At 53.3% G+C, this 25,612-nt stretch overlaps 1 protein-coding gene across 1 annotated transcript in view; it reads right to left on the bottom strand.

The window, feature by feature from the left end:
- Positions 1-2,577: 2,577 nt before the first annotated feature.
- SH3PXD2B (SH3 and PX domains 2B) overlaps positions 2,578-25,612 on the bottom strand; it is an 83,568-nt gene continuing 60,533 nt past the window's right edge. Inside the window, exons 7-13 of the mRNA XM_036241024.1 lie at positions 19,944-20,078; positions 16,971-17,075; positions 12,932-13,049; positions 9,960-10,189; positions 7,892-7,941; positions 6,905-7,030; positions 2,578-4,115 (exon numbers count right to left, since the gene is read on the bottom strand). Of these exons, the coding sequence (XP_036096917.1) occupies positions 2,580-4,115; positions 6,905-7,030; positions 7,892-7,941; positions 9,960-10,189; positions 12,932-13,049; positions 16,971-17,075; positions 19,944-20,078 (2,300 nt within the window). The 3' untranslated portion in view covers positions 2,578-2,579. The remainder of the gene's footprint in view (positions 4,116-6,904; positions 7,031-7,891; positions 7,942-9,959; positions 10,190-12,931; positions 13,050-16,970; positions 17,076-19,943; positions 20,079-25,612) is intronic.

The following is a 25,612-nucleotide window of genomic DNA, read 5'->3' as shown; positions in this document are numbered from 1 at the left end:
AACTCAGTTTTCTTACTATCGACCGGGGCTGATCCCACGTACCGCACAGGGTTATGGTGAGGACCAAGGTCAAGGAGGAGCGTGTTTAAGCTCCGGTGACCTGCCGGAGCTTGGCATGGGGGCTATTCCCACGGCCCAGGTCATCTTCCACGGCCATAACTCCAGGGCAGTTTTGCATGTGCTCCCTCAATTGTTCACAGAATAGTGGCCACAGTCCTGGATGGTGTAAACCTAAGTCGACAGGCAAGGACAGCTAGGGAGGGCCACCGCCACCAAGACCCCCCTCCAGGTGCCCACCGCTGCAGCAAAAGGAGCTGAGGAGTCATCAGGACACAAGTGTATCCCGAGGAAACAACAGTGATCAGAGAGGAATGTGGCTTTAGTACCTTCAGTTCCCATCAGATTAATAATTAATAATAATAATAAAAATAATAATAAAGGCAAGTTTTCCCATGTGCAGGAAAATGTTCTGCGCAGAGAAAGAAAGAACCAGTCCACTCCCACCCAGCTGACCCTCAGGGAGAAGGAACGAGGTCAAAGACAAATTCTTCAGTGGAATCAGCAAACGAAAACCAAAGCTCCTACAGCCAGGCAGGGGGCCACGCGCAGGCTGCTCTGCCCAACGCCTAGCACGAGGTAGGCGCTCACAACATACTTGAAAAGGTCAATGGAAAGCAGAAAGTGAATCATAAAAAAAAAAAAAAGTAGAGTTTTGTCTTTTGAAATGTAGTCAAATCCTCCATGACAGCTTCACAAAAGTGGTTTAAACGAAAGTGGATCAAACACTCAGCAAAACACACGGCGGGGCCTCCTCCCAAGTGAGAGCCCATGAAGGGGTGGGTGGCCCTCTTTCAGCAGCCTCCCGTCCCCCCTCCAGGGTTCTGGGCATAGGGCCAAGGGGCGTGCAAATGCAGTGAGGAGCCCCCCTCAGAGCCCTGCCCCCTCCCGTGGGATTCCCGGGGATGGGACTTACAGGCTGACAGAAGGAATGAGATGGTTCTGTGGGTCTGAGGAAGCTCCTTCTCCTGTGGTGGGGTGGGGGAGGGGAGAGGGCCTTCGGCACTGCAGGTGGACATGGAGCATCCCTAGGAAAGCTGGCTGTGTGCTGCCAAAGCCTGCAGCCAATGAACCCCGAATCGGAGCCTCTGGGGCAGAACAGGGCCACTTCCTCTTCTGCAGGGCAGGGAGGGGCGCTGCCCACTCACCCTCCCCCACCCCAGGCAGCCTGGTCCACAGGCAGGAGCTCTGGACTGGGAGCTGGGAACCCTGGGTCCTGGTTCTAGTTCTGTTTGTGGCTGTGACTCGGTGTGAACCACACCATCAAAATGGGTGGGACGGCTGCCCTGGGCTCCTCCCAGCGAGACAGAGAGGGGCAGTGCAGGGACCAAAACCAACTGTGAGAGTGGAGAGGGGCCGGAAGCAGCAGCGGAGAGCAGCAGGAGGCATCGGCCTGGCCCTCGGGGCCTCGTCACCTGAGGGGCCGCTGCTGGTTTAGCTTGATGGAGAGCCAGCCGCTGGTCTTGGAGCCACCAGGGCCCCTCAGCTCCCTCTGCTCCATCAGCTCCATCCCTCAGGGACACCAGCACAGGGGCAAAGAACGGAACTTGGGCACACACGCTTCTCTCTCCCCGAGCCTGGTTTGCCTCTTCCAGGGTGAAGGGCACAGGGCATGAAGTCAGGCCGGCCTGGATTCAAATCCCCTTCCCCCACTTCCTAGCTCGTGTGCCTTGAGTACAGTATCACGAGGGTGGTTGTTAGGGTTGAACGTGAATGCCAAGTGCCACGTACAGGGTTTGGCCCCGACTAGCTACTCAGCAAAGGGGTGCTTAGAAAGGAGCATGGCTTGTTAACAGCCCCCTTAGCAAACCAACGTGGGGACAGACAGACGTGAAATGCCCCAGGGCTGGGCGGGGATTGTCCAGAGCCTGCGGTGAAGCTGGCTCCCGGCTTGGACCACCCCTTAGGACCCATCAGGCTCCCAAGACAGAAGATGAGAGGCAGACGGCTGAGTGGACCTCCAGGCCCATGTGTGGGGTGGCTGCATCTGGTCAGTGAGAGGCCCAGGGGCCTGAGGCCTCGGAGAGGATACCCCCTGGGCCGGGCCACGGGGCCCACTTCTACAGGGTGAAGTCCTTTCTGGTACCAGGCATTTTGGAAACTGGGTGAACAAAGTCACTGGCTTTTAGAGACGTGGAGAGGTGGAGCACGCTGTCACAGACGGACGGGCTGCCGGGGGACGGCCCCTTGCGATGCTGGGTCCCAGCAACGAGAAACCCTTTCTGCAGTTGCTCCGGATGGTGGGTTCCGGGCCCGAAGGCTGCTGGGTGGGTAGGGAGGCTGGTGGCAATGCCACTGGCCATCGGCCGGGATGCTGGGTAGAGAGAAGGCAAGCGCGTGGCCTCTGAGCCTCCAGGGGCTGCGGTGGCGGCGGGGCGGACTACCCACGGGAGGGAAGCAACCACAGTTCTCCAGAGCCTCCTTCCTTCGAAGCCGCGTGGAGAATGATAAATTAAGAGGCGTATTAAATAGGTGGGTAGGACCAGCAGGGACACGCGGGACCTCCAGACAGGGAGGGGAGGCTAGGGCTTCTTCCTGAGATAGTTGGAAGGAACCCACCCTTCCCAGGAGGGCGCCCCGCTGAGGACCTGGCAGAGCCACCAGCCACTGCTGTTCTTTTCCCGGACCTCAAACACCGTCCCCTCCTGGAAGCTGCTCGTGTCTTCATCTCCTTCGAAGTTGGCCACGGCCACATACAAGTCCTTCGGGCTGTCGGCACTGGGGACGGGGGCTGCGGCCACCTTCTCCTTGTTCTCCCCAATCCTGCCCGCCAGCCGTGGCCCCAGCCCACCTTTGCCGCGACTGTCATCTTGGCCCCCCGAGGAGTTGGAGAGAAAAGGTTTAGCTTTCGGAGGGACCAGCAGGGCCCGGCCTGCGGCAGGAGCTGCCCTGCCTTCACTGGCCTCCCACTGCGGCCCTCTGGCCTCCGGGAGGGGCCTGGGTGAGGAGGAGGTTTTCTTGGGGGGCGGTGGTCTGCGGGGCGGGATCACGGGTCTCTGCTGGGGTGCCTCTTGCGGAGGCACGGGCGCATTCTTAGGCACAGGATCCGTGCTCTTGGTGGGCCTCGGAGGGGCTCTGCAGGGTATCTCCTTCGGGCTGAGCCCGTCCTGTTTGCCCGTCCTGTCCGGAGCGCGACCAGGCCCCTCCCCCGGGAGGAAGGGGCGGCTGAAGGCCGCATCCTGGCCCCCGGCAGCCTGGTGGCTGGTCTCTCCATCCAGCAAGGGCTTCTCTTGGGCCTTGGCAGGCCTGAGCTTGCTCCTGAGGTTGCAGATGTCCACCTGGTCCTCGCCCTGAGGTGGCTCTGTCCTGGGAGAAGAAGCTGGTTTGGGCCTAACCTGAGGTTTGGTCTTCAGAAAGGGATTCTGGGGCATGACCTCCGGCTTCTCCTCCGGCGGGTCGGCTTTTGGTTTGGAGATGGGCCGGAGGTTGGGTTTCTTCACTTCCTTGGCCAGAACTTTATGGCCACACTCCAGCCCCATCTCATTTTTCAGCTGGAACTTGCTTTTGTCAGGTTTGGGCTCTGGCCTCCTGCCTTCCCGGGCTGGGGGGCTTTGTTTAGCTGGGATCATTGGCAAAATCACGCCAGGAGGCTTGGGCGAGGAGCCCCGGAGCTGCTCCACCCTCTGCCGCTCCCGCTCCTGCAGCTCCCCTTCCGACTTGATGATGGATTCCTTCCGGGGAGGGAGGCTGGGCTTCTCCTCCAGGTCGGGGTCCGAGATCTCCTCGTAGCCTGCGCACGACATGTCTGAAGACACCTTTTTCAGGACCTCCTTACCGCCTTTCCAGTCTTTGGACCACGGAACCCCAGAGTCCACAGCCCCGAGCGGCGCATCGGGCAGGGGCCGGGAGGGGCCCCCGGCCTCACTGCCCATGCTGCTCTCTACCGCTGCTGTATCCCCCAGCCGCAGCTGGGTCACCTCGTTGGGCAAGGGAGCCAAAAAGTTGGGTCTTGAGGCATTGCTGGTCTTCTTATACTTGTCAATGAAGGTTGCTGGGGCCCAGCCTTCCTTATCTTCAATCTGAATGTACCACCAGCCACTCAAGTTCTTCTCTATCACCTGGGCGGGGCGGGGACAGAGGAAAGTGCTTAATAGGTACGGTTCCAGAGCCAGGGGACAACGATGGTGTAGGAGACCCACATGCACCTGAGTCCCAGAAGCGGGGATTCACACTCAGCATGTTCCCAGACATCTATAGAGATGACCGTGTATCAGGAACATCTCACATGGGGGTAGTTCTGGTCTAACTTTAGATTTCCCCAGAAGCAGTCACTGACACATGGACATGGGCACAGGTAGTTAATTTGAGAGATGATTTCAGGAAGTAATAAGGGAGGAGATGGGGAATGTGAGGGCCTATTATGAGCAGGTTATTGCTCTGGGTCACTGGGCTTAATCCACTAGGCACCCAGAGCAATAACTTGCTCCGAGACACCATGCAGACTGCCCCACTGGGGTGGGGACATTTACCTCCACTCACAGTTCTGCACCCCAGGGATTAACTCCCCCTTTCTGGGCGGTACCCTCAGGCAACACAGGAGATAGGAAGCTGTAAGTTTTGGGGACCCGTATGCAGCGGCAGGTCAACTCAGGTGAGTGGGGATGTAGGGTGGGCCCCCAGCTGTGCCTGCTACAATTCTAAAGAAGCACAAGGTGAAGCACATAAGCGGCTCCAACTAGCCCTGGTCACTGCTCCTTTGGTTGAGCACCAGATAAAGGGGCTGGCTGGTGTCTATAGGCCATGCTGGATGAGAAATGCGTATCCTTAAACATGGGGACCACGCTCAGCTCATGTTTATACAGGGGAATTGACGCTGAAGGAGGTAAAACCAATTTTCATCTCATCTCCTCCCTCTGGGATACACACCCAGCGGATGTAACGGTGAGTGGCATCACCCACGACATTTGAGATTTTATGTTGCCTGTGGCATTTCGTTCAGTACCGTGTATCGGAATCCACGTGGGGTGAAAGGCACGCATGCTGCATGCTCTGAGCTGAACTGTATCCGCCCAAACTTCACAGGCTGAAGCCCTCGCCCCTGTACCTTACAACGTGACTCGATTTGGAGATCGAACCTTTTAAGAGGCAACTGAGTTAAATGGGGTCATTCGGGTGGGTCCTTGTAAGAAGAGATTAGGACCCAAGAGAACATACAGAATGAGGGGCAGCCACGTGAGGGCACGGGGAGAAGGGGCCATCTGCAAGCCAAGGGGAGAAGCCCCAGGAGGCATCAACCCTGCTGACACTCTGATCTTGGGTTTCCAGCCTCCAGAACTGTGAGAAAATAAATCCCTGTTGTCTGAGGCGCCCAGCCTGTGGTGTTTTGTGACGGCAGCCTGAACGGATTAATTTCGACAGTTCTCCAGCAGGGCCTGTGCTCAGGAGATCTGATTAACCTCACAACGGGCCCATGAGATGGGATTATGATCCCATCTTACAGATGCAGAAGCGAGCCTCGGAGAGCTGAGGACTCACAGAGGACCAAGCGCGTCCACGGTGGGAGTGGGAGGCAAAGGCAGCCTGGTGGGCTCTGAGCCCGAGCCTGTCCCACTCTCTGACCCTGTCCCGAAAGGGGGACCTGCCTGGCGAAGAGCTGTGCAGGGCGATAAAGTGCTGGGGGCCCAGCAGACTGCGGGGAGTTCCACTGCCGCACCCGGCACCCAGCACCCAGCGCAGGGAGAATGCAGCCACACGCCTGGCGCGGGCGGCGGGGGCTGGGCTCCCGGCCTGCAGTCCCGGGTTCTGGTTCTGGCTTCACCACCCACTGCCTGAATGGCCCTGCACAAACCACATTCCTGAGATTCCACACCGCACAAAAGAGATAGTAGTCAAAACAGTGACACCCACTTGCAGGGTTTCATGATGGCCACGCGAGCTAAGGCATACAATGGCACATGGCAGGTGCTGAAAGGTAAATGTCACCTATTATTAAATTACAGCAAAGATGACTGAGAGCAGGATACATGCAGCAGGCATACTCTTAAGTCCCACTGGATTCTCCAGAAAAGGGCACTGATAAATGCAAGCCCTTCACCTGAGGGTGACTAGCATCTTACCAACACCTGGTAACTATGGTAACAATTTAAAAAGATTCTGGTCATACAAGTCATTTGTGGGCACATCTGTGAATTCAACAACTCTAATACTAAGTATGAACAACAATCAAAATAAAATACATCAATGAGGATTTGCTAAGCTTATACTCTATGCAAAGTACCAAGGCAGAAGCTCTAAACATTTGTGTTCTTAATCGTGACTTATGGAAGTTTTCATTTACTAGAGAGAAGCTAAGCGCTGTAATGAATAAAAGCAAATGCAAACTCAAAAGAATGAGGAGGAAAGAAAAGAGCCTGGTCTTTATAAAACCAGAGAGACCCAGGTTCACATCCCAGCTCCACTACTTACTAGCTACGTAACCTGGAGCAATTTATCTAACCTCTCTTTGTCTCAGGTACATCTGTAAAATGGGCTGAAGATACTGACCTCTCAGGACTTCTGTGATGATTAGTTACTAAATACGTAAGGTACCTGGCACAGAGAGGTGCCTATATCATCATCATCATTAAACATGTAATGAAGATACATGGGTTAGGCAAGGCATTAAGTGTGCCTAATAGCTCCACTGCTAGAACACTGTGGTTCCAGTAATGAATTCCGAAGGCTAACGCAATGTTGAAATGAACCAGGAAGAAAAACTGGAGACGAGGAAAATAGAGGATACAGAATTTATCATAAGAAAAAAATACTTGGCTAAGCCAAAAACTCTGTATAATACTATTAACCAGTGTTGCCACAATAGATTAAAAAAAGAATCACAGGTAGGCAAAGGGACACCGGGTCCACTCACCTCGACCTTCAGACCCGCCTGGAAACTGATGCCATCAGGGATGGTTGTCTGGAATTCAGCAATGGTGTAATACTCTTCCTCCACTTGGGGTGGGATGGGGGGCTTGGGCAGGTTGAGACCCCGAGGCTAGTATGATTAAACACAGTGCTAAGTCCAACGTAAATCCATCACCAAGGTGCTGAAGGATGGGAGTGGCGAGTGCTAAGGGACTGGGGCACACACCCATCCTCAAGGGGGGGCTGGTGGACGGACCCATAGGTCAAAACAAAGAGGACCACTCAGATCATCTCCTAGATGGGTCACTGGCCCTTCAGCTTTAGAGCGAAGAGAAGAAACATTTGCCAAACAATCATGAAAATTTAAGGCGAGACAATATTCTCTGAACTTAAGAGGCAGTGAGGGTTGTGGAAAGAACACAGGTTTGCAGGTCCGACCCATCTGGGTTAGAAATACTGATTATGTGTATGACTGTGGACAAACCACGCCCCCTTCTGGAGCCTCGGTTTTGCCCCCTGAAGAATGGAGATAATAACAGGATCTACCTGGCGGGGTCGCTGTAAGCATTCTGCAAGTGAATGTCGTGAAGCACGCAGCGCCCTGCAGGGCGCCCAGCAGGTGCTCGCTGAATGGCAGACATTAAAAAAAGATGACCCACTTGTCAATGTATTGGTCAGAAAGGTACCTAAACAATAAAAATGTTGTATGGAAGTAAAATACCGGAATGGCACCACAAATAGTACTTGTGCCTCATCGCAGCTTCAGTCCCAAGTTAGAGAAGACTGCTGAGACCAAGACAAGGGCCCAGCAAGCAGAGGACACATGCTGAGGCCTAACTGTCCCAAAGCCACAGGCAACGTGTCTTCCCTCCTGTTAATGGGATGGGCACTGGTCCAGCCTGCTTCACGAGCATCTTTGAAAAGGGCGAGGTATGTGCGAGGGGCTAGTTTCAGGCCAGGGGCTGGCTCCCAGGAGCAAGGGTCCACTTACTATGGTCATATCCCGGCGAGGAGGGGGTCTCTGCCTCATCTTGGGTGATCCTATAAAGAGACGAGACCTCGTTTCAGACACATGCAGAATTCTACAGATAAAATTCCTGAGGTGGACACCAGGAAAGATGTGTCCCGTCCTGCACATGAGGCGTCACGCCCTGCACAGGGGTTAGTGAGCTGCTGTGACCCTTCCCTCGAGAAGGGCTGGATTCAGGAGGAGCTAGTCAGACCTGGCTCGGGAGAGCGTATGCAGAAGCACTGGAAAGCTCTCCCGGAAGGCACAAGTGTAGGCTTCAGGACAACGCAGAGGCGCGCTGCAACCAGTCATATGACTCGGAGCCATGAGGCCCTCACTGAAGGGGAATAACGCCTGTCTCCCAGGGGCAGCGGCAGAAAGTCAAACATACATGTGAGGCTCGTGAACAATGATGTGTGATGGCAGACATGTCATAAATGTTACTACCCCTGGCTTTATGCTTTAGAACAAACCCAAATTAAATAACATGTAAACAGAACCAAACAAACTTGGGCTGATGACTTCAGGAGTTTTTTACTTTGGAGCTTGGTTGCCCTCATTCTGGGTCAGGGGCAGGAGAATGACTCTGCAGTGGTCCAAGGCTCCAGGCTAAAGGCTGAATATGGAGAAAGGCAGCCCAGGGTTGCCAGAGCTGGTTTAGTATGGGTCTACACAGAGGGGTAGTTGGGCAATTGGAGTATGGAGATGACTGTGAATCTCTAAAATAACCATTTCTCCTGTCTTCTATTAGAATAAATAGTAAGAGAGTTTTAGCCAGACACTTAGCTGCCTATAGAAAGACTACATTTCCCAGACTCCCTTGCAGCTAGGTATTGCCATGCAACTAAGTTCTGGCCAATAGGATGTGAGAGAGGGGGACTAATGTAGTTTCCGAGTTGAGTTAGCCACTTCTCTTTGCTTCCTTTTCATTGGCTGGACTAGTGGTGAACCTCCTAGACTCAGTGTATGAAGGCCACACACACAGATGCAGCGCAACAAGTTTCTTGACTGCATACAGTTGCCACAGCAGCCCTGGACGTACAGCTGAACTCTTTTGTAAGAAATAAACATCTAAATTATCTGAGCCACCGTTATGGGGTGTATGTATGTGGTGGGGGGCAGGTGTCTTTGAGATTCTGAACCTATCTCAACACGAGGTTTCAGATTTTCCTCTGCTCCTCTAGGTTAATGGGAACCCTTCTGTGCTCTTGGCCGTGAGAAATCAGAATCACAGAAACTAGGTGCTGGACAGAACCCCGGCCACGGCTTGTCCGTGCTTTCTCAGAGCAGTTAAGCAGACAACGTGAGAAGTTCTTGGACTAAAAGAGCCACTATAAACAACTGGAGAGGCTCAGCCAGGAATAAGTGACTTCATCCTCATGCTAATAGGAAGTCCTTTCCCAACAGACAGATTCCTCCTGCTCTGAACCACCAGGTCAGGGCTGCATGCCTGAGGCTGGAGTCCCGGGGATGCAGCAGACAATAATGAACCCAACCCTCGGGTGTGCTGGGAATATTAAATGGTAACACATACATGGCGAGGATTCAAAAAGCAAGATGGATAAAGAAATGTTGTTGAAGTAAACCCAACCTAAAAGGGTCAACTTTTTCTTCCTCTGGCTCAGCAATGAGGTCATGTAGAGAGAACACTGGTGCTGGAGTCAGACAGGCCTGGGTTCAAATCCTGGCCCCACCATTAACTAGCTGGGGGGGGGGGGGCTTGGACAAACCACATAATTCCTCTGTTTTCTAATCTGTAAAATAAAAGTATTAAGCCCCTCCAAGGCTGTTATGAGGAGACAATGAGACGACGCAGGATTCCCGGGACACAGCAGGGGCGTGAGAAACCAGCTCTCTCGATCACGAGATGGGGATAACCTGGGGAAGGAAAGCAGCATCTCCATTCAGCTCTGCACCTTGCTGGCTGGAGGACCTGCGACAAGACACTCGGGTTTCTTATCTACAGGGTGAGGGACCGCGTGTGAGGAGAACTGAGCAGGGCCTCGCACACTAGCCCCCATCCTCCAGGACCTGAGTGGGTGTTACTCACTCTGCTTGACGTCGCCGTCCGGCACCGGGCGGCCTTCCGAGCGGCCGTCCCTCTGGTTGCTGAGCAGCTCCTTCTCCCTGCCCACTGAGTTCTGCGGCCGGGAAGCTCCATCCAGGTCAAGGACGCCCACGTGGGCAGATGATGAGCCGGGGCCCAGCTTCGGGGGTAAGGGCTCCCCGCTGCTCTTCTTTAGGTACGAGGCTGGGGCCCAGCCCTCCTTGCCCTGGAACCTGGGGGGGGGGGGAAGGATGCTGGTCAGGCTGGTCTGCCAGGTCCACGGGAAGAAGCCACACTCCTACTGTGGATCACACTTTGGGGCCCAGATGGCAGGAACAATGGGCCACAAGTGCCCAGGGCCAGAGGCTGGCACCCCCTTGCTGCCTCCTGATGAAGCCCTCAGAGCTCAGTGTTCAAGGCCTATCCACCCCGGCCTCTGCTTGCCTCCCACTCGTCCCTCACGGCAACCCCCACGCCCCACCCACCCACTCGGCCTGCAGCCTCCCACACCCGCCCCCGTCTTTCAGCCCTCAGGTCCTTGCTCTTGGAGCCCCTCTGCCTGCAAAGCCCCTTCCACTCTCCTCCCTGCTTCTCTTTCCCAGCTCTGCTTACCACCATTCCCTCTCTCAAGCCTTCCCCGAGCCTCACGGAGAACGAAGCCCCCCCATGGTGCCCCCCTGCCTGCACCTACCACAACCCCAATACCTATAACAACTCCACTTGGCAGGCCCGTCTCCTCAGCTAGAACGCGTGCTCTGGGCAGGGCCATGGCTGAGCCATCTGTGTGTCAAGGGCTCAGCGCCAGTGAGGTGGATAAATAAAAGGACAAGTGGACAACCTGCAAATGGGCTTGGCAAGGGGGAGTTGCCTCCGCTCCAGTTGCTGTCCCCTCACAGCTATCGCTGCGATGACAACAGGAATGATAACTGGTCCTCAGAGGGCACTTCCTGTCCTGTTCTATGTGCTCCAGAGCTATTGATGGTCTCACCCATGCAGAGCTGGGAGGTGGCAGGCAGCTGCCACCTGTCTGTGCTCCCCTGCCCCCTCCCAGCAGCTCCAGGTCCGGGACGGGAAGGGTGGGGCTCTGCTCACACTGGCTACATGTGCACTCGATGGGAACAAGCAAGTTGGGGCTGGTTCCTGGTCTTACCAAGGCCCAGCTGGGTGTCACTGAACTGCGGGGTGACCAAGACCCTGACAGACCAGCTCACTGAATTCCCTTTAGAATGCAGTAAGTACCATGATCATTTCATTCTCTGCATGGAACTCAGTTTACCGGCATGACCCAAGGGGATGGTCTGCACCTCAGGTGTCCTAGAGCCACTCACACTGCTTGTGGCAGTCAACTGCGCCCTCTCTTCCGAACTCCATGTGTAGTGACATCGCACCGGGCGCTTGAAACTGACCGTGGTGGGAGTATCTGTGCCATGAAAACTGGCAAACCCAACTCAAGAGCATTTTCCCCTCGGAGAGTTGGTGGTCAAACATCTACCTGCACCCCACGGGTCTGGCTGGAAACACCGGTGCCACGGCTTTGGGGGGGTGGACCCACCTAATCGCCCAGCAGTGATACAGGACAGGGCCAAGTGCCTTGTCAAGAGTTACTTTAAGAACTAAAGAGCACTGTGTTTAAATGGAAAATAAGATCCTTCATAACTGAAAGCAAACTGATAAGGAGACAGAAATCCGCAGTTTGGTGTCTACCATCCTTAAAATACCCACGCTCTGAGCAGAATCGATCTTGTCTAGGTTGGAAAATGTCATGCCGAATGCAGTCCTCACCCTCAGTGTGAGGCAGTTCATCTGGGGGCACAAACCACAAGCAGAGAGGCAACACACGCAGTGGTGGGGGGCTCTGGGGTGAGGAAGGTATGGGTTCAAACCCCGACTTGCCACTTTCTAGCTTCCGCGAGGCCTGCAAATGACCGCAGCCCTCGCTGACATCATGCTGCAGCCTCGGGAGGAACCCGGCGCCAACCGAGCCATTCCCGACTTCCAGAGCCACCGAGTTTCAGGATGATTTGTTATGCAGTAAGACAGCATGTGTAGTCAAGATGTCATGTAGCACTGTCATCACTCCTTCAGACACCTCAGTTCTGAGGTTCCCCGCCCTCAGGACGCCTTCCTGTCCCCCGGGCTCGGAAGCCCGTCCTGCGCTGCAAACCCCTGTGCATCTCCCCAACACGGCGTGCGTCACCCTGGCCTGGGACGGCGCACGAGTCTGTCCTCCGCGCCTGCTGGTGTCAATTACTGTGTCTTTCTCACCGGTGATTCCCCAACTCCCAGAACAGTGCTCAGTCCAGAACAGATTCCTGGAGTGTGCTTGCTGAGTGAATGGATCAAGTGCCACATGTAAGTAGCCCTAATGTCCTGTCTCGCGTTACAGCAGAGACGCTGGGTCACAGGGACCTCAGACTTCCTCTCTTGCCCTAATTTCCTGTGGTCACAGTCTGGCTACTAGGGTGAGCAAGGAGGGGGTTCCCAGAACTCATTACTGAACCTGGGAAAGCACCAGGCAGACCAGCAGGAGTTGGCACTCTGCGTGCCCACGGGGTTCCGGTGGCACCACACAAGTGAAGGAGCTGTGATAAAGCTGTGGAATGCCCTCACCAGTGGGCTCTAGGAGTTTGCAGACCGTGTGGGGTTATGCACTGCACCGGTCTCAGAGCGGGACTGGAGCGGGACATCACACACACGGCCGCTCAGCCTCCAGTTACTTGTTAAGAACATCTGGAGGTAGAGATCAGTCTTGCTCAACAAGGTTACTGCTGTTTGTGGTTCGTTGTGTTTGGAAAAGGTTTTGCTTATTAAGGATTTTTAGAGAAGGATCTGAGTAGGGAGGGAAGCCAAATGGCATGGAGGAGAAGCATCCCTTTATGACTCAGGCCGAAATCTCACTCCATCTGCAACGGCTTAGAGACCTCTGTGCAGCTGGAGCCCACGTGACCTGAAACCCACCCGGCTGCAGTGGGTACCTGATCTTCCACCAGCCTTCCAGGTTTTTCTGAATGACTTCCACCATGGCCCCTCTCTCCAGGTTCATTTCATCCTGATCACGAGCCGTGTACGGGTAGATGACTGTGTACTTCTCCTCTGCAGGGACAAAGGGATGATGGGGTAAGTCAGGGACACTGAGGGTTTCAGGACACTGATGGCCAAGGGCGTGATCCGTGAGATGTCCTTGCCCATCAGAGGGAAAGATTTCCTCCAGAGATTTCTGTGCATCTCCCAAGCCCTCCTCACTTAGCCCCGGATGACCCTGCGCAAGCAGAAATAGGACACTGGACCAAGGGCAGGTCCGAATCCCTAGTGTCACTCATTCCTCTACCTTCTTCAACTCTGTGCTTCAAGGTCACCTTCCATGACCTTGCCTTATGCAATGTTCAAACCCACCACAACCTCATCCCCCTTACCCAGCTTCATCTTCCCCCTTACCAGGAATTATGTCCTAACACCCCATAAACACACTTATTTATGGGGTTTGGGTGTTTGTCCTGCTAGAATATGAATGCCCTTGAAGGCAGGGATCTGGTCGGTCTTGTCCATTCCTCTGTCTCTAACACTGGGTATGACAGAAATATTTAGAAACTGTTTAGTAAGTGAACGGTTCCGGAGGCCTGGCGGGAGACACCCTGCTCACGCCAGAGGGGGCTAAACCCTCTGCGGCTCCTCCTTAGTTCTCGCTCGGGGAGGGTCAGGGATGTGCGAATCCGCCAGCTCCCGGTCTCCGTCTGCAATCACTGCCAAGGACACTACCAGCAGTCTCACGACCTAGCTGGTAACCGATCTTCATTTTCCATTAATGACTTTCAGCCCCTGAATCCAACCATGCCTGAAGTTCAATTTCATGTTTTAAATTAATTTTTTTATTAAGCTATCTAATCTTGACATCTAACATTGTACTATTTTTAGGTGCACGGTATAACGATCGTATCTATAGCTATACAAATAGAGACCTCACAAAATGAATGCCTGGTTCCACTTTCATCAATGTGACTGGGGTGTCTTCCACACCCCCCTCTGGTTTCCCGCTCCCTCCCCCAAAGCCAGGGGACCGTCCCTAGGGGCCCACCCTCCTCTGAGAGCTGCCTTCAGCTGTGTCCCTCCCACGGCAGGGGCCTGGGCCCTGTGGCAAGGGTTGTTTCTCGTCTAAGGCAGGGCCCTCCAGAGAGCAAGGGAATAGCTCCTGTCCCCAACACTGTCGGCAACGACTGCTGAGCCAGACATCAGCTGAGTGTCCCAGGGCACCCCTGCGGCGAGGAGAGGGCTTTCCTGTTTTGGTTGCATCCCAGCCCCCAGGGAGTAACTGAGCCAGCTGTGTGGACGGTTAGTGTGCGGGAGCTGACTCTCTTTGGGAAAACACCGCAGTCTGTCTGTGGCCTGCCCAGCTGGTGCAGAGGGAGGCGGAAAACACACAGGGTGTTTATTTATTTATTGATCTAGCCCACTGACCTGCTCCATGGGGGCTCAGCTGACTCAAATTGCACATATCCTGTGTACAGCCGAGTCAGCTGTTCTCCTTGCTCAGGGAGGCTGCAGGGTGGGTGGTGGGGTAATTCAACCCTGCCTATGCAGAACTGGTTTGGTTGGGTCCCGGACTGCGGGCAGTTAGTCCTACAGGCCCTGGACCCCTGGGGCCGGCACCCTTGAGCTGAATCGAACAAGGGGATTCTCTAGCACCCAGAGGCCTCTGTGGGCTCCACGGGACACTCAGTGATCCCTAATAAAGCTCAAGGTATACACCCTTGTAGACTGCACAGCGGGTGCCTGGTGGCACTATCCGCCTCCGTCCACATGGTTTGAGTGAGGCTGACTTCCCCAGCTCCTGGAGGGTTGTGTGACCCTTGCCTGGCATCTCCTGACCACCATGATTGGTTCAGGGACGGCGTATGACTCACGCGTGTCATTTGGAACCTGTCCTAGGATATGTGTTGAAGGAGAAACCCTTTCTTTGGTGGGTGTCCCTGAAGGGTGCCTGGCACTATTCTTGCCATGAGAGTGGTTCCCACAAAGTAGAGAGCGGAGCAGAGAGGTGGCAAAACTATCAGGCCTCCAGGATGTTTTCAAGCCCCTGGATCCAGCCATCACTGAAGCTAGCCCTACCCTGGACTTTTTAGTGATGAGTCAATATACTTCTCTTCTTGCTTAAGCCCGTCTGACATGGGTTTTTTTTCCTTGCAACTCAGATGTGCCTGACAAAAGGAACAGGTCAGTGGCTCAACATTACAGAGGCCCCCAGACATCCTGTTTTACCCTGGGAACCTTTAAGCCCCAGGCTCCCTCCTCCCAAACCTACATGCCCACACACACGGCACAGACAAGGTCACTGTTTCTCACATGCAACAGGCACAGGCTGTCCCAGAGCTGGGAGGCGCATGCAGATGCAAGGACCCGGCTCCACACCCCACACGGGGAAGAAAACTCCCAGGTAGACACCTTGACGCCCGCTGATGGCATACAAGTCGCCCAGGGTCCGGCGGCGGCCCACGGGCCGGGGCAAAGACCAGTACCTCCACGAGACTGGACAGGCAGCATGTGGAGGCGAAGGGCAGAAGGCACAGGTGAAAAGAAAGCATGTCCAGGTCTCCAGGCCAAAGGGGCACCACGCGCGTGTCCCACGTAAGAGCAATTATTTCTGGGTCTATGCAGAGCCGGGTGTCCCACAAGGACCACATTCTGGAGTGTTAACCTGAGACCCGAGTGAAGCAGCACTGAGTGGACATAATTCTGTCCCTGGTGTGATCACAGAGGCACCAAGAGAAGCCCGTGGGGCAGGGGGAAGAAAAATGTACAAACCCTTGGGAAAATGTGGTCTCTCCTATCTACTAGCTGTGTGACCCTGGGCAGGTGTCTCTACCTTTCTGAGCGTGTTTTCTCATCTGTGAAATGGGGATAACAACCAGCCCCTCACAGAGGCATGACGTGTGGTCGCCCTTAACTGTCTAGGGAAGCTAGTTTCCTCGCAGTACACCACGCCCCTAACCTGAGTTGATTCTGCAGTATTCCCGTGTTAGCCCAGACCCTAGCGCCTCCTGGGCTCCACAAACACCAGGCAAAGCGACAGGCATTTTACTCTGAGGGTCACTGGCCATATAAACGAATATAATTCTTGTGCTAACCTTTGAGCACAGAAATATCCCGCTTCTTCTCACCCTCTGCTCTGGTGAACGCATATTTGAGTGGCTTTGTGCTTTCTCAGAACAGTCGAGAAGCCCCAAAGGCTCGATCCCAGGCAAGCCATAGCTCTATGATAATAACTGGTCCTCGTTATTTATTCTTGTCTTAGGTCCTTTGTCACGAGCTTCGCGTGTGGGATCTCATTTAACTAAAAAGCAAAGCCCATGCTGCAGGTGTCGTTTCCATTTCCTAGAGAAAGTGCTTGAGTTGCAGAGACACGAAGTTGCTGGCCCCGGTTCACTCCGTCAGGAGGTGGGGAGCCGATTCAGGTCTGTCTGACTCCGAATCCTTCTGTTTATCAGCTAAGATGAACCCAAACTCTAGTTTTAGGAATGCTTTTGGAGGGAAGGGAGTCAGGTGGGCCTTAGTGCTGTGGAACCACCCACGGGGAAAGTTCTCTGGGGAACGGAAGTGTGTGTGGGCGAGTGAAGGGGGTCAGCCCTCATCCTGATGTGCAGTCAGGGCCATTCATCCAGCAGAAGCAGCAGAGATCTTTACAGATGGCTTCCGGTGTCCTGCAAATGAGCTGGACGCAGCCCAGTACCGCGGCCGTCAGAACAACTCAAGGGAGGGAAGATGATCGTGTTGACAGCTCCCAGGCTGGGGGCTCCTGGGGTTCCATGGAGGTGTCAGGGGCCCAGCTCCAGCCGGTACACCGGGGTGGGCTCCCTGAGGAAGGGCAGGCTTGCCCATCAACCCTGACCCCATGCCTGGCTTCCTGTCCACAGGCTACTTGGGGGCAGACGTGAAAAAAAGGGACTGCGTGAGGAGGCCCCCACATGGGTGACGGCCAGCACAGGGCTCCCCAGCAGGTCCGAGGCCCGAGCTCCCGCTTACCTTCCTCGGGCTGTAGAGAAAACTCGTCCTGCCCACCATCCTGCCCTTCAAGGCAGGTCGCAGGGACCCAGCCTTGCTCTTCAGCGGTGCTGACGAACCACCAACCTGGGGAACGAGAGCAGATGCTGTGAGCTGGGTCAGGTGTGAGGTCCGGCGTGAGAGCGCAGGAATGTCCGGGCGCTGTGTGCGGCCGCACTCAGGCGAAGGCTGGAACGGCACCGTCCTATTGGAACACAGCTAACGTGTCAGTTGCCCGCTAACTGGTGAAGAGGGGGCAGGGCAGGGAAAGGTCATCCTGAAGGCGAGAGGAATTCACTGAGGGGTGCCGAGCACCAATCACCGTCCTTGCATTGTCTCACATCATCGTCACCTTATCACATTACCGTCCTCACCGCACAGATGAGGAAACTGAGGCATGTGCCCTGGGCTGTCTGCCACTGCGGCCCTCAGACCCACCCTGATTCTGTATCTGCTCATGTCAAGCTCAAGCTGGCTGCAGATGCAACCCTGACTCAGGCCCTGCCTCTGCAGAGGTGGAATAATGACCCACCAAAATAATCCACATAATCCCCGGAACCTATGAATATGCTAAATTAAGTGAAGATTGCAGATGGGATTAAAGTTGCTAATCTGCTGACCTTCAAATAGGGAGATGATCCTGGATTATCTGGGTGGGCCGGTGTAATCACCAGGGGCCTTGACTATGGAAGAGGGAGGCTGGAGTCGGGGAGATGTGGCTGTGGAGCAGCACAGAGGGGCGCCACCGCTGGCCTTGATGATGGAGGACGGGCTGCTGCGCACGCTCTCTCTCTCTCTCTCTCTCTCGCACGCGCACGCACACGCGCACGCACACATGCACACACGCACGCACACCTCGCTTTATGCTGCTCTTGACTGCACTTTGCAGATAGTGCCTTTGTGCATCGTTTACAAACTGAAGGTAAGATCATCCACCAGCAAAAAGATTACAACTCGATGAAGGCTCACACGATGGTTAGCATTTTCCAGCAATCGATTTTTTTTTTAAAATCCTCACCCGAGGATATTTTTCCAAATATCTTCAGATAGAGTGGGATGGGGAGAGAGAGAAACATTGATGTGAGAGAAACACATTGATTGGTTACCCCCCGCGTGACCCCAATGGACGAACTACAACCGAGGTATGTGCCCTTGACCAGAATTGAACCCAGGACTCTTTGCTCCGTGGGCCGACGCTCTATCATTGAGCCAAACTGGCCAGGGAAGCAACTGATTATTTTTAAATTGAAATCTGTACTTTTTAAAAAAAAGGTATAATGCTATTTCACACTTAATAGGCTATAGTATGGTGTAAACATAACTTTTATAAGCCTTAGGAAACCAAAAATGTGTGTGGTTCACTTTATTGTGATATTTGAGGCATTTGCTTTACTGTGATATAGAACCAGGCCTGCAATATTGCGGAGGCATGACCGTACGCATGAGCACATGCACACACACACACACACACACACACACACACACACACGTGTTGCGTGCACACAATTATGAAAAAGAATCCATACCACCCTGACAGAAGGGCTATCTGGGGTTTGGAAAGGGGACTAGGGTTGAAGCTAGTGGGAAAAAGATTTAACTTTATCACGAATGCTTTAAGAACATATCCATGTATTACTTGGATAAGTAAAAATTACAGAATTAAAAATAAGGATTGCCAGTTTGTTGGTCACCTGAAGATTTGAATATCTGCCCTCCCCCCGCACCGGGACATACCAGGCTTGTCCCCAACCCCCATCCTGGCTCCTACTCTTCTCCTGCAATGCATTCGTTCTGACTTGACTCAAACAGGTGGCCCAGGGATTGGTGCCACTTTCTTTAGTCCCCAGGGGCATCCAAGCCACACCAACAGCCTGCAAATACGCATTCCCAGGAACCAGAAAGTCACGTGGCCTTCTGGCCAGCTGGAATTGGTTTGAACTCCAACTCAGCATCCGGTCGGGAGATCCTGGGCAAGTGATGAAGTCACTTGGAGTCTTGGTTTTGTCAGCTGTGAAGCAGGCATAACAACTGGTCTATTGAAAAATGAAGAACTTCTGGTTGCCTAACCCTGATCTCATGACGAATGGGAACTTAACCCACATGCTGCTAGAAACACAGCCTTTCCACTATTTGCTGGACCTTAACTAGCCATCGGGGTACCACAGAGATCGGTCTGCTACTGACACTACAGCCAACGTCACATTTCAGTCAAAACAAAGCCAGTAGATTAAAGCCACTTTTTCCTAAAGAGGATCCCTCACCTCCCGCTCCCCACTCTTTGCCTGCAATAGTGCCAATGGCTGCGGTGTGGCCAAGGAAGGCAAAAGGGAAGGAAACTCACATTTTCGAGCACCTACTGTGTGCATTCTCTATATATTATCGCACTTAATCTTAACAACAGCCCTTGGGAGCAGTTTTCTTCATTTCACAGACGAGAGACTTGAGAGACTGCCATGAAGTGCAGAGTTCAGATGGAAACCCAGGCTGCCTCGATCGTACCCCATTCTGCCCCAGACCCGGCCAGAGCACGTGCCCAGTGGTCCCTGCGATGGGCCGATGCGCTGAGGAGACAGGCGGTGTGTCCAGTCCACACCACAGCCCACAGCAGACGGAGCCTTCGTGAAGACTCCCGTGGTAATCACAGAAAATCAACAGAGCACATTTTCAGTGGAATGCTACACCGTCTCCACATGTTTTGAAACCAGACGGAATGTTTGTGAAACGTGAACCTCAAATCAAATCGGTACCATCTGACTCAACAGGACGCTGGAGAGTTGTGACCAAGCAGGATATTCGAGCACTGTGACCAAACACAGGCAGCTTTCTGGAGGCATCAGCTGGACCTGCGGAAACTGACCAGCTTGGATTCGCTACTGCAGTTTCTGTGCTCCAAGGTTTCCCGTCCTCGGGGCTCGGGGAGTGTCGGGTGGGGAAGGAGGCGGTCCAGGGGCCTACCTGACTCGTTCTTCTCGATGATGTCCACCACTTGGCCCACGCTGAGGCTGATCTCTGAGCTCTCCTGCTTCTGGTAGTCTGCGACCACCACGTACTGCTCCAGGACCATGGGGTCCACTGAGGTCGGGTCACTCCCTGTGGATACAAAACACAATCAGATGTCACGTCTGGCCACCACCCATGTGTGAAGGAGCAGGACCCAGAGGAGTAGGGTAGGTCAGGAGGACATTCTCAACAGAGAAAGAAGCTGAGAGGACTTGCCTCATCCATTCATTCTTGTCTCCATTTGCTCACTCAACCACCACAACTGAGCAAGCGCCTGTCCTGTGCAGGCACTGTGCTAGGCACTGGGAGTTCAGATTGAGACACGGTACTTGCCCCGAAGAAGCAGACAACCTACTGGGGAAGTCCATTCATCTATTGATCTACCCACCCACTCAGCATCAGCCACAGTTCACCCATCCCTCATCCACCCAGCCAAACATCTGGGTAGCCATCATCCATCCAACTAAACATCCATTCATCCACCCACACTGTCACCAATCCTTAAGCTATTCAACATCACTCATCTAGTCATTCGTGAAGTCACCGATGATATTCCAGACACTCTACCAGGTGCGAGGGCACAGAAGCGACTGAGACAGGTATGACTCCCAGCCTCATGTAATGCAATCTAGCTGGGGTGACAGACACAGACACAAGTATATGTGATCCACAAGCAGACAGGAAAAAAAAGTATTCGTTTTTGATAGATGTATTTCTGGAAACAAAGGCTGAACAAGATGGGGGAGGCTACGTTAAATGGGATGGCCAGCAAGACCTCCCAAGGAGGTGACATAAAACAGAGACCCGAGAGACAAGGAAGCATGAGGACGATGGGGACAGAAGGGTGCCGGCAGACTGTGAGGGGGGAAAGGGCTTTCCAGAACCTGGGTGGCTGGAGCCCAGAAGTGAGGACAGTGGTCCTCACAGGGGGGCACGGGTCAGAGCAAGTGGGCCAAGGCAAGAAGTTTGGGCTTTACCCCTGAAGAAGAACCATTAAAGGGTTTTAAGAAGAAAGTGACACATGAAGATTTGCATCTTTAAAAAGATCACTCTGGCTGCCACATGGAGAACGGATGGGAGGCTGGCCAGAAGGAAGGCAGGACACCAGACGGAGGTCATGCAGCTGTCAGGCAGGGGAGGGGGAGAGGCGCTCTAGAAGGGCCGTGTCCACAGGACGCAGTGGATGGGGAGTCGTGCAGCCCTGGTTAAGACACATCTGACACATTAATGAAAAGATACCACAGAATACCAGTGATGTAAAAGGTCAGGGGAGTTTGGCCACTCCTAAGAGAAGGGGACAACACTCCCAGGGCAGCAGGCTGGATGTGGTGGGAGGGCAGCGTGACATCTGTGGCCACAGGACCCTGGTGCTCTAAGTCCCAGTTCAAAATATTCCCTTCTATTGTTCCCATAAACCACAGAACCACCCAGGAAACCCCACACTTCTGTTCCAGATGCTCCAGCTGTGGCGGGGATGCGAGGGCCGGCTCACACTGAGCCGATTCTGTGCACCCCTTCCCAACCCTCTGGGGTGGCATCTTGTTGCTCGCCTGAAACTGGCCATGCTGGAGCATTTATACCATGGAAGTTGGCGAATGCTGCCAAGCAGGGTGGCCACCCGAGCTGGTGGTGAGGTCTTCCCCAGAACGCCCCCGCACTCCGGCCTCTGCATCGAGAAGCAGCACAAAGGCCTCTACTAGAACCGGGCCCTGAGCATGCTGACGTGGAGAACAAGAGCACGGCGTGCTGGCCCAGGGGAGGTGGCCCAGCTCGCTTCTACCGGGCTGGGAGAAAAACTCCGTCTTGTTCACTTTGCATTCCCAGGGGATCTAGGGCACTGTCAGGCACACAGAAGGTGCTTAATAAACACTGAATGAAGAACCATGTCTGTCTTGTTCACTCAGCACTTAGCACGTTCAATGGACATTTGTGGAGCGAATGAACAAGGATGAATGGAAACGTCTAGAAACTCTCCATATCTGCACCAAGTCTCCTCACCAGGCTGCCAACAGGATTTGGGATCATCGTAAGCAGTGATGGAATCAGGGAATCATGGGACTCACAGAAATGAGGAGGGCAGGGAGCAGGGTTCAGGACTCTGGCTGGCATGAATGGATCAGGGATCAGCACAAGGCTGGGGTACCACCTCCAAGACTCGCTCGGGGGCCACGTGGGAGCCTTATACCTCCTTCCTGTTTGTTTAGACGGTCATGCCCTGCTATTAAGGGGTTCAGAAAAGAGTGTGCATTGAATTGCTTTGTCTACACCAGTTCTTCCAGAGCGGGTGGCCTTCACTTCACCCACAGCACTCAACTTATCAAAACCAGGCACACTAGGATTTGAAATACCAGCTTCTCAAACTAGGCTTCAGGCCATTTAGGTGTTATGTAGAGACACCTGCTGGTGGACTGTGATATCACAGCCAAGCTCTATAATGCACAGCAAGGCAATGCCTGGAACTTAATACCGGCAGCCAAGTTCTAGGAGCTGTAATGGTGAGAGCAAGTATTTCTAGGTAAGCAATGCCATTCTTGTGACCCAGTAGGAAATAAGAGAGAAGGAAGAGGTCAGCAGAAAGGAGGAGATGCCACAGTGGAAGTGCTATAAAATATTCTCAAGAGGCAGGTGCCTAATCTGTCACAGACTTTTCTAGTTGGCTATTTTTTTCTTCAGGACGACATTCTTGAAATTTAAAAATAACTGCTGTGGAAAGGTCTAGAGAAGCTTCTAGAACATTGGTGGGTGCTTTCCCCCTTGCCAATGATTACTTAAATGTAATGTTACAGACTTTTTCTGAATATTAATTGACCTAATTGGAGATACTAATATTAAGTTTTCATTGTGCTCTGTCTATATGAAAGTGTACTAAGAATTTTGTGTCATCTAGCTTATTTCTAAAGCCTAATTTCAGCAAGATGGCCAGTGAACTCTCATCACTTCTCTTCAGAAGTGTGAACTTGCTTGTGTGCTCGTGCACCAGGGTCTTCACTAAACTGAACTTGACGAGAATGTATTCATCACTAGGGAAAGAAGGAAGAAGCTGTTGAATAGGGCTTCAGGAAACTATATTAAATGACCATTAAGCTTCTGACTTCAATACTTAAAAGCTGAAACAATGAGAATTAATGGTTAAACTCCGCCCTTTACACAGCCTGTGGAATTTACATGTCAGCGTATGTCTGTTGTGTGATTTTATCATATTATTTAATTTTCATGTTGAAGACAAGTTTAACACTTGATTCTGATTTTGAAAACTTTTGTGGTTTAAGCCAAGGCCTTTGATTTTCTCTCCCATAAAGCAACTATGTGATTGTCGATGTTTTGTGGGGAAATGTAGGACTGAATACTCGGATAGGAGCAGTGGATGGGGAAGGGGACAGAACTTCTCTGGGCCTGTGGAGAAAGGAAGGTTTCTTCGAACATGGAACTTCTTCATGTGGAAGCCAGCGACAGAGGTAGAACTGCCAAACGTGGCCTAGGTGCAGTCCGATGTGGTTAGGTAGGAGTGAGTGTGGATAGAACCTTCATCTTGAGCATGGTTCTAGGGTCTAATGTCCAGCACTGTAGCGGAGACTCTAGACCCAACAAACCGCAACTTCCCTTCAGAGCCATGTGGATTGTTTAGTAACCACAGCTGCCCTGCACACAGGCCCCTCCCCCCCGTGGTGCCTGGTAACGCTAACGGCAGTTAGGAATGTGCACACAGAGAGGGGTGTGAAGCAAAAAACTGCTATGGACAAAACTGTATCCCTCCAGCCATCTGTGATGCTACAGGAGGTGGGGCCTTCAGGAGGTAATCAGGTTAGATGAGGTCCTGAGGATGAAACCCTCGTGCTGGGGTGAGTGCCCTTACAAAGCCAGGAAGAGGCCTCTCTCCAGACCCCAACCATGCTCCGCGTCGGTGAGAAAACATGTTTCCGTTGGCTAAGCCTCGCAGCCTGTAGCACGGAGTCACAGCAGCCCAGCAGCCCAATACGAGTCCGAGCAAAGTAGCTTCTCTTTCCAGAAATGCACTACACTGCCAGTCTTGTTCAGAGTCAGCAAGTGAAGAGAAGGGTGGAAAGTCAGGAAGAGAGATGCTCCTTAAACAATCACATGACCTGTTCAAATGTGACGGGGGGATTTTTTTTTTCCTATAGGATGAGCAGAATTTGAGACATTAGCCAAATGACTTGGAAATTCCGGAGACAGATAAGCCTTCTCCAACTCAAGAGTTCTGGCACAGAAACCTCAGGGTTTGGCTGTCAACATGAAATCCCTTCCAAGTTCAACCAAGGAGGCTGGTTCTAACACACACAGTGTTCCAAGGTCAGGTAAAAAAATAAGGCGAATCCCAGCATGGGCTCTTCTCTGCCTGAATGAAGAGAGATGCTATTTTCCACCCAGCGGGGCTAGAAATAAACCCGTCCCCCATCACTGCAGGGTGCGACAGCGGCTGTCACAAATGAGAGCTTCTTGTTCTCCAGACCAGCCCCTCACCGAGCCTGTCTGCCGGGAAGCTTCGTTTCCAGACCAGAGCTGCCCCATCCCTCTCTGCCTCCCACCCGTCCCTCCAGTAAAGGCGCCGCACACTCAAAGCCAGAAACTCCGTGACCAGCCCAGGAGTGGCTGCTCCGCTCTTTTCTAAGAAACATATCATTACCTTCCGGGCTCCGGGACTATTTGCGGCTGTCGCAGGATGCCACGGCTCTGGCCAGTACCCATTAAACCAGACAGTGGAGCTGTAAACAGACCCCTCGGGCAGAGGCCAGAGTTCACGCCACAGCCATCCCGGAGGTGAAGAGAACCCCTCCTCTCCGCTCTTCCTGGCAAGAACGGCATTGGCGCCTGTAAGCTGACCGCTGGCCTTCGACCCAGGGGTCCAGAGCTGTTGAAATCGCTACTGATGCTGCTTGGAAGGACACCTGTGTGCTCTGAATGAACAGTAGCAGAAGAAAGACAGCCGCAAACACTTATCACTGACAATATGCCGGGCACTGTGCTAAGTGCTTTAGACATATTATTGTCCATTCTACACTAATCCTGTAAGGTAGAGAACTATCAGTGTCCGCATTTTTCAGATGAGTAAACTGAGGACCGTGAAAGGAGGCATCCTTTTTTTTTTTTTTTTTAACTTCTGGAACCTCTGCTGGGTCCCCCTTCCCCCATTTTTATCAACCCCCTCAAAACTTCCTGGAGCCCTGGATAAATTAAAGAACTTAGAATTCTGGAAGCTCTGAAGACCACGTTGGTGCAGGTGTGGTGCAGGCTCGGGCTCCTGCAGATGTGGGGGATGATCTTGGGTGGCAGGCAGAAAAAATCAGTATTTGTCAACCCCAGGCCGGTGAGAACCGAACCATCCTGTGTGTTCCCAATCCCACCCTCTCGTTTCCCACGACTGCTCCTGGAGAGGGCTGTGCTCTGGGGAGATGGGAAAGAGCTTTCAGAAGAAAGAGAACCGACTCTGGGAGGGTGGGAGTATGGAAGCGCTGGAAATAGCAGCTGTCACAGCCGCGGACAATGACTGGAGGAAGAACAGAGGCGGGGCTGCAGCTGAGGATGGCGGAGGGATCGGCCCAAATCTAGTGACACTTCCGCCTCCCAGCCCGCACACTGTCCCTCCGCCCGAATGCCTTTCGTTGTGC

This window comes from Molossus molossus, unplaced genomic scaffold, assembly GCF_014108415.1.
Source record: "Molossus molossus isolate mMolMol1 unplaced genomic scaffold, mMolMol1.p scaffold_m16_p_4, whole genome shotgun sequence".
In the NCBI taxonomy this organism is placed as follows: domain Eukaryota; kingdom Metazoa; phylum Chordata; class Mammalia; order Chiroptera; family Molossidae; genus Molossus; species Molossus molossus.
This window is presented reverse-complemented; position numbering and strand designations above follow the sequence as displayed.